Source organism: Abramis brama (genome assembly GCF_963993115.1).
Source record: "Abramis brama genome assembly, chromosome: 11".
Taxonomy (NCBI): Eukaryota; Metazoa; Chordata; class Actinopteri; order Cypriniformes; family Leuciscidae; genus Abramis; species Abramis brama.
The window spans coordinates 7,246,687-7,255,389 of NC_139973.1; the positions used below are offsets into that span (position 1 = coordinate 7,246,687).

Sequence of the window (8,703 nt, forward strand, 5' to 3'; positions counted from 1 at the left end):
CAAAGTCCTCTTTTCTGATGAGAGCAAATTTTGCATCTCATTTGGAAACCAAGGTCCCAGAGTCTGGAGGAAGAATGGAGAGGCACACAATCCAAGATGCTTGAAGTCCAGCGTGAAGTTTCCACAGTCTGTGTTGGTTTGGGGAGCCATGTCATCGGCTGGTGTTGGTCCACTGTGCTGTCCACTCAACGCAGCCGTCTACCAGGACATGTTCAAAGCACTTCATGCTTCCTTCATTTTCCAGCAGGATTTGCACCTGCCCACACTGCCAAAAGAACCAACACCTGGTTCAATGACCATGGTATCACTGTGTAATTACTGTGTGATTTCATGTGATTTAATGTAATATTCTAATTTTCTGGGATTTTGATTTCGTGGGTTTCATAAGCTGTAAGCCATAATCATCAAAATTATAACAAATAAAGGCTTGAAATATCTCACTTTGCATGTAATGAGTCTATATAATATATTAGTTTCACCTGTTTAGTTGAATTCTTGAAATAAATAAACTTTTTGATGATATTCTAATTTTATGACCAGCACCTGTATATCGGCCAGCCCTAGTAAATTAAGTAAATGTAGCAACTACTTACTCATTATGCTTGCTGATTACTCGCATGTACCTTCAGTGAGGGCTGAGGGAAATAATTTGTTAATACAAAATTAAAGATACATATCAGCTTTACCTTACATAAATTAGTCCTTCCGAATGAGAGGAAATCTTGGGATATTCATGAACATTCTGTAGCAATTCACTACTCTCTAGTTCACATCCAAGGCACCATGTACTTCGACTGCCTTAATGGCACTTCCATAGGAAACGTAACAACAAGGAAATTGCTGTTAAGAGTTGTCTAAGAGTCTTGTATTAGCCCAAATGGAGAAAATGTCAGAGGAACATATTGCTTGCTTTGAGAGTGATTGTTATAGAACCGGCAGCTCGATTCAGTTGCTTATCTGCACTTTGCAGTTATAACTCAGGGACACTGCAGCAATTATAGTGCTAGTGTGGTGTAAGCAAAAGTGTATTATGTACTCGTGCTTTAGATTCTTGTGAATATGACTTTGCTGAACTTGTGCAGAACAGATCTGCAAAGGTAGGCTATGATTATGATATAACTGCTCTGTGGTGAAATGTGAAAAACTGAAGAATGAATTCATCAATATTGAATGTTCTAAGGACCTAATTGGTGAAGCTGTAATGATCAGGCAGGGACGGGTCGACACGCCCGGTCTGTCATTCCACTGACGCACTATGAAAGACAGATGTTCTCCTTCACAGAATATAGTCAGAACTATACTCTCCTGTGAGACATTGTAATAACTATAGTAAGGTGATCCCCAATGTTGTCAGATTGTGTGTGTGTGTACATCTCTCTCTCTTACTCTCTCTTTCTCACTCTCTCAACACACACACACACACACACACACACACACACGCGCACACACACACACACACACACACACACATACCTACTTAACCACAATGTGAGGACGTATGACTGGGAACCCTACCTTTAGGGACACCCCTTTCTGAAGGGTCTAGAGACAAAAGAAAGATATGACTGCACTTCTGGAGAAGCTGTCATCACAATTATCACTTGATTTTATCAATAAAAGCCTTCCTTAAAGACCTGACATTTTGCCTTCACTTTAGGGACAGTATTTTTTATGTCCATTTTGGGGACATTAAACACAAACTCTGATGAAGTCATACTTTGAGGACCATGGTGATACACATACTCTGGTTAAGGTATACTTTCAGGACATTGTTGAGATGTTATATATTATTTATCCTAAGAAGACAGAAGTAGAATATTACAATTCAAAGTTCCAATACTGGACAGTGAAATCAAGCTAGTGCAGAGATACAGGTGTGAGAGAGTAAACTGGGTTTCTTCTTTTCTGCAAGATCACTGTAAATGGGTAGCCTACATTTTTTGTCTGATTTGTAGCTTGAGATCAAGTGCCTTTGGCTGCTCAGTTGGGGAATGACAATTAACATTCAGAAATATTATTGATTTGACTGAATGACTATCAGAAGCAAAAGATGAACAGAATTGAGCTGAATAATAACACTATTGTCTTTAATTTCAACTGTAAAACAGCTCTACATTATTCATTTCATAATTGTTGACATTTGCAAGTTATTTTATGTCTGTGAAGCTCCTTTGAAACCATCTGTATTGTATCATGCGCTATAGAAATAAAACGGACTTCACTTCATGGCAGAGAACCTTTCACTGACCACCGGCTGCATCCCTCTAGTTAATTTAGCATCGACTGTAAACTAATCATTATCACAAAAACATCTTAAGGAGTTTTCCTCATCAGAGTCATCTTTGGCTACACACTGGGGTTAAGACATTAGGCATGTTCTTCTGTAAAGTGTAGTAATTGTCAAAAAAAACTCTATACAAATAAAAATAGTGATACACACTCTCCGATTAAATGACTCTTTGGGGACTCGAGTGACACACACACTCCGATTAAATGACTCTTTGGGGACTCTAGTGACACACACACTCCGATTAAATGACCCTTTGGGGACTCTAGTGACACACACACACTCCGATTAAATGACCCTTTGGGGACTCGAAGTGACACACACACTCCGATTAAATGACTCTTTGGGGACTCTAGTGACACACACACACTCCGATTAAATGACCCTTTGGGGACTCGAGTGACACACACACTCCGATTAAATTACCCTTTGGGGACTCTAGTGACACACACACTCCGATTAAATGACCCTTTGGGGACTCGAGTGACACGCACACTCCGATTAAATGACTCTTTGGGGACTCTAGTGACACACACACACTCCGATTAAATGACCCTTTGGGGACTCGAGTGACACACACACTCCGATTAAATGACTCTTTGGGGACTTAAGTGACACACACACTCCGATTAAATGACTCTTTGGGGACTTAAGTGACACACACACTCCGATTAAACGACCCTTTGGGGACTCTAGTGACACACACACACTCCGATTAAATGACCCTTTGGGGACTCTAGTGACACACACACACTCATATTAAACGACTCTTTGGGGACTAGAGAGACACACACACTCCGATTAAATGACTCTTTGGGGACTCTAGTGACACACACTCTGATTAAATGACTCTTTGGGGACTCTAGTGACACACACACACACTCCGATTAAATGACTCTTTGGGGACTCGAGACACACACAAACTCCGATTAAATGACTCTTTGGGGACTCAAGTGACACACACACACACTCCAATTGAACGACTCTTTGGGGACTCTAGTGACACACACTCCGATTAAATGACTCTTTAATATTAACAGTCTTGGACACATTGTGTTGAAAGTGCACATTGCAGTTAATGACAGAACTTCAAATTATTCTTTTTTTTAAAAGAACAACAATGAAAAATCAATTAACTTGGAGGTGGGAATGATTCTCAGTGCCCAACTATCCTCTGTACTTCCTCCATCCACCCTTCTTCAAAATCTCTCTACTTCCTCCTTTACATTCTCTCCTCCCTCTTTAACTCTACTCCTCCCTCTTTAACTCTACTCATCCCTCTTTAACTCTACTCATCCCTCTTTTTACCCGCTTTACTCCTTTTCATCCTCTTTAACTCTACTCCTCCCTCTTTAACTCTACTCCTCCCTCTTTAACTCTACTCCTCCCTCTTTAACTCTACTCCTCCCTCTTTTTACCCACTTTACTCCTTTTCATCCTCTTTAACTCTACTTCTCTTCATCCTCTTTAACTCTACTCCTCACTCTTTTTACCCGCTTTACTCCTCCCTCTTTATCCTCTTTAATTCTACTCCTCCTCTTCACCTCTTTAACTCTACTCCTCCCTCTTTTTACCCTTTACTCCTCCCTCTTTTCATCCTCTTTAACTCTACTCCTCCCTCTTTTTACCCTCTTTACTCCTCCTCTTCATCCTCTAACTACTCCTCACTCTTTTTACCCGCTTTACTCCTCCCTCTCTTTATCCTCTTTAACTCTACTCCTCCATCTTTTTACCCTCTTTACTACTCCCTCTTTTCATCCTCTTTACTCCTCCTCTTCATCCTCTAACTCTACTCCTCACTCTTTTTACCCGCTTTACTCCTCCCTCTTTTCATCCTCTTTACATTTACTCCCTCTATTCATCCCTTATATTAGGTGTGCTGGACATGGGCTGTGGCTGGATGTAACCGATTGGTGAGAGTTGCCGTGTGCAGACGAGAGAATGTGATGTCAGACACTTTCTGCTTCCCGTAGTGACGCTCAGGCTAAGTTTGCATACTTTACCACAGCTGAAGTGGAATAAACGCATTATTTTCCAGATACAGATATTTCAGAGACATTTTCATTCAATACATGCACTACTGTTTGTACAAGAATAAAGTTCAAAATAAGCCTAAATACCAGTGAAGTGGGGTCTACATTGTTTTATTTTGATAAACATTTATCGCAACTACATGAAAAGAGCTTTTACTGTTATAAAGAACAGATTTGTGATCCTTAGTGGAACTGAAGGTGTGAGAAGAAACATGAAACGCACGTGATCGTTGTCAAGCGGTGTACTCTGCCAATCGTGGATTAGCTGTGTCATCATCAGAGCTCGTGAGTCGCTCTAGAGAATCTGCTCTGGCTGAGTCCTCCTGCTCTCCAATCACTCTCATTGTACTCTGATGCCTTATGGCACAGTCACGGGCGTCGCTGTCTGAAGTCGGACACAAGTTCTAACCATCAAGCACTGCTCAAGTTAGCCGCTGATCGTTCTGTGCAGCGCTGCATGAAGTCCAACAAGCCTAATGTAAAGGGGACGTAAAGATGGAGGAGAGAATGTAAAGGGGACGTAAAGAGGGAGGAGAGAATGTTAAGGGGACGTAAAGAGGGAGGAGAGAATATAAAGGGGACATAAAGAGGGAGGAGAGAATATAAAGGGGATGTAAAGAGGGAGGAGAGAATGTAAAGGGGACGTAAAGAGGGAGGAGAGAATGTAAAGGGGACGTAAAGAGGGAGGAGAAAATGTAAAGGGGAATGTAAAGAGGGAGGAGAGAATGTAAAGAGGGAGGGGAGAATGTAAAGAGGATGTAAAGGGGAGGAGATAATGTAAAAGGGGAGGAGAGAATGTAAAGGGGATGTAAAGAGGGAGGAGAGAATGTAAAGGGGATGTTAAGAGAGAGGAGAGAATTTAAAGGGGATGTAAAGAGGGAGGAGAGAATGTAAAGGGGACGTAAAGAGGGAGGAGAGAATGTAAAGGGGACGTAAAGAGGGAGGAGAGAATGTAAAGGGGATGTTAAGAGGGAGGAGAGAATGTAAAGGGGACGTAAAGAGGGAGGAGAAAATGTAAAGGGGACGTAAAGAGGGAGGAGAGAATGTAAAGGGATGTAAAGAGGGAGGAGAATGTAAAGGGGACGTAAAGAGGGAGGAGAAAATGTAAAGGGGATGAAAAGAGGGAGGAGAGAATGTAAAGGGATGTAAAGAGGGAGGAGAATGTAAAGGGATGTAAAGAGGGAGGAGAGCATTAGGCTTGTTGGACTTCATGCAGCGCTGCGCAGACCGATCAGCAGCTGACTTGAGCAGTGCATGCCGGTTAGAACTTGTGTCCGACTTCAGACAGCGAAGCCCCGTGACTGTGACGTATGGTATCAGAGTACGGCGAGAGCGATTGGAGAGCAGGAGGACTCAGCCAGCGCAGCTTCTCCAGAGCGACTCATGAGCTCTGATGACGACACAACTGATCCACGATTGGCCGAATCCACTGCAACACAATGATTAAGAGTTAATTCTCACACCTTTAGTTCCACTAATGCTCACAAATCTGTTTTTATAACAGTGAAATCCCCTTTCATGTAGTCACGCTGTTATATTGTCATGTTTATCCAAATAAAACTGATACAATGTAGACCCCACTTCATCGGTATTTAGGCTTATGTTGAACTTTATTCTTGTACAAACAGATGCTGTATTAAGCAGTACATGTATTGCATGAAAATGTCTCTGAAATATCTGTGTATTTGGCAAATAATGCATTTATTTCACTTCAGCTGTGGTAAAGTATGCAAACACAGCGTGAGCGTCTCTCAATTTTAATTTCTATACCTTTATCCTTATTTCTTTTAATTTAGCTCCATTTCTTACAAAAAGAGTATAATGTGCAAAGTGTTAAAGTGTTTGTGCCTCCCTACAAACCACCCTTTCTTTAAGAGTCGTGATCCTGTTCCGCACATAATTTCTCACACCAGTCCATGTTCGCTGCTTCAAAGCTTCTGGCTCTGCGTCACTACGGGAAGCAGAAAGTGTCCGACTCACGTGTCTGTTTTCAGCTCCTCCCGCCTGCACACTGCAACTCTCACCGATCGGTTACATCCAGCCACGGCCCATGTCCAACACACCTATTCACTCTTCCCTTTTTATCCTCTTAACATTCTCTCCTCCCTCTATGACAGAAATATCAAAAAGTTTAACATGACATTCCATCCAACTTCATTGCAACTGAACAAAGAAAACTGAATAATGAAAATTGACTATCTTAATATCCTCTACTTCTTCATTAGCCTTCTTATACTCTAACTTTGCACTTTATATTCTGTTTCATTCCATCCTCAAAATATTTCTACACCTATATCCTCATTTCTTTTAATTTAGCTCCATTTCTTACAAAAAGAGCATAATGTGCAAAGTGTTAAAGTGTTTGTGCCACCCTACAAACCACCTTTTCTTTAAGAGTCGTGATCCTGTTCCGCACATAATTTTTCACACCAGTCCATGTTCGCTGCTTCAAAGCTTCTGGCTCTGCGTGAATGCATCTTTCACAGTCTTGCTTACCAGGAACTTTGTATGTCTTGATGAACTTCATCATGTGTCTCTCTACTGCTTTTACCTCACTGTCCTCCCATTTCTTTTTTGGAGCGTTTGAAGAACCTATGAAATAGTTAAAAACAAGTAAATACTCATTACACATTCTCATTACAACTAAATTGGTGAGTAAAGACCAAATCAAGACTAATGTGTCCTAATGTGTATATTTTTTTCATTTGGCTGGATATTGCTGCATGGAGCTGATTCATGTTTATTTGATTATTGTTGTTTGTGTAGTTTAGAGATTTTTCTTACCTTGATCCTCCCATGAAACAGATTGATCAGATTGAACAAGTTGATCAGTCTCTGCTGGTGCTGTTTTCTGAGATAGGTCACTGTAATCCTCCTCATCACTTGACATGGAATCACCTTGGGCCTCAAGTTGCTCTAAATAATTCACTGACAAAAAAATTTACACTTTATTGCTTATACTTACCATCTGTGACATGATTATATATGTTACCGGCAAAGTGTGAAATCCCGTTATTGTATAGAATGCCTGATGGTTACCTAAGTTACCTACCTACATTACCTAGGGCATTCTATAGAATTCCGGATTACACACTTTGCCGGTAACATATACATTGTTTTGCAAATATGTAAAGAACAGATACACACAGACAGTCCAAGTATACTCGTACCATTTGGGTCAATTTCAATGTCATCAAGTTTCTTTCCTTTGTAGTCAGACAGTGTTCCTTTCTCCATGGCCATTAGCAGCTGGGAGAGCACTTGTTCAACAGGATGGGGTCTGATGTGACCAAACATACCAAAAATCAGCTCAGATGAATCGGATGGTAGTTCTTCTGGACATGACATTGTCAAAAGTGCTTTGATACATCCAACATCTCCCAACGAGGCAGGTAGTTCATCTGATCAATTTATGACTGTACCATCACCAAAAAAGATGAAATGCCAATCTAAAGAGACAAACACCTTGTCTGGTGATAAGACTTTTATTCAGTCAATGCCATCACCAAAGACGGAACTCCGCAAGGCGTACAAGAAGCAGTATTGCCTTAATTGCTCTAAGCCATATTCAAAAATGGCAAGACACCTTGAATTTGTCCATCGCAACGAAGTGGGGGTTGTAAAGGCAATAGCATTTCCAAAACATTCCAAAGAAAGACGAGTACAGTTGAACCTCCTTTGAAAAAGGGGCAACTTTGCCCACAACACAGATGTGGTGAGACAAGGACATGGGGAGATGATTGCCTACTACCGTTCAAAAAATAGACAAAGAGCCAAAGAATTTATTCACTGCATTTACTGCCAAGGGCCTTATAACAAGCGTAGCCTTTGGAAACATATCAAAAACTGTCCTCTGAAACCTAAAGATGATGATGCCCAGGGCAGGAAAAGAGTTCGACCTCTGTGTGCTCTAAACACACCAGTCGGCTTAGAAGTGAGCAAAGGTTTCAAGAAAATAGTGTCCTTTATGAACTATGATGAAGTTTCGCGTGTAGTTCATACTGACAGATGCATCTTTCCTTTGTAGTCAGACAGTGTTCCTTTCTCCATGGCCATTAGGACTTTACTCATTTTTGCCAGCTGCAGTGTTCCCTCTGCGATGGACAAACTCAAGGTGTCTGGCCATTTTTGACCATGTCATGTCCAGAAGAACTACCATCCGATTCATCTGAGCTGATTTTTGGTATGTTTGGTCAACATCGCTGTAGTCTGTGACATCGCTGTAGTCTGTGTCACAGACGGTACTTCCTGAATACTGAATGAGAGAATATAACACTTACTCAAGGCAGTGGTTCCTGTAACATTATGTTTCATCGCATTGTGGATACTGGCAAGCAAAGTCATAATTATGCCAAAAAAATTGAGCATATAAAGTATCACATG

At 41.1% G+C, this 8,703-nt stretch overlaps 1 protein-coding gene across 2 annotated transcripts; it reads right to left on the reverse strand.

The window, feature by feature from the left end:
• Nucleotides 1-6,109: 6,109 nt before the first annotated feature.
• Nucleotides 6,110-8,232, reverse strand: LOC311091712 (uncharacterized protein). 2 transcript variants are annotated; one of them, XM_084127745.1, is made up of 4 exons: nt 7,491-8,232; nt 7,105-7,248; nt 6,704-6,912; nt 6,264-6,428 (listed from the first exon to the last, which is right to left on the reverse strand). In XM_084127745.1, exons 1-4 carry the CDS (start codon nt 7,666-7,668, stop codon nt 6,402-6,404), a joined length of 558 nt encoding a protein of 185 aa, XP_083983871.1. In that variant the 5' UTR covers nt 7,669-8,232; the 3' UTR covers nt 6,264-6,401. The 2 variants fall into 2 exon arrangements, with proteins under 2 accessions (XP_083983870.1, XP_083983871.1); XM_084127744.1 differs by having other exon boundaries at nt 6,110-6,912.
• Between the last annotated feature and the right edge of the window lie 471 nt (nt 8,233-8,703).

Bases quoted from the DNA above. Each gene is read 5' to 3' on its own strand.
- LOC311091712 (XM_084127744.1), bottom strand. From the start codon at position 7,668: ATGTCATGTCCAGAAGAACTACCATCCGATTCATCTGAGCTGATTTTT. The intron at 7,249-7,490 runs GTACGAGTATAC...TTTTTTTGTCAG, and splicing joins CATTGAAATTGACCCAAATG to TGAATTATTTAGAGCAACTT. The intron at 6,913-7,104 runs GTAAGAAAAATC...ACTATTTCATAG, and splicing joins TGTTTCATGGGAGGATCAAG to GTTCTTCAAACGCTCCAAAA.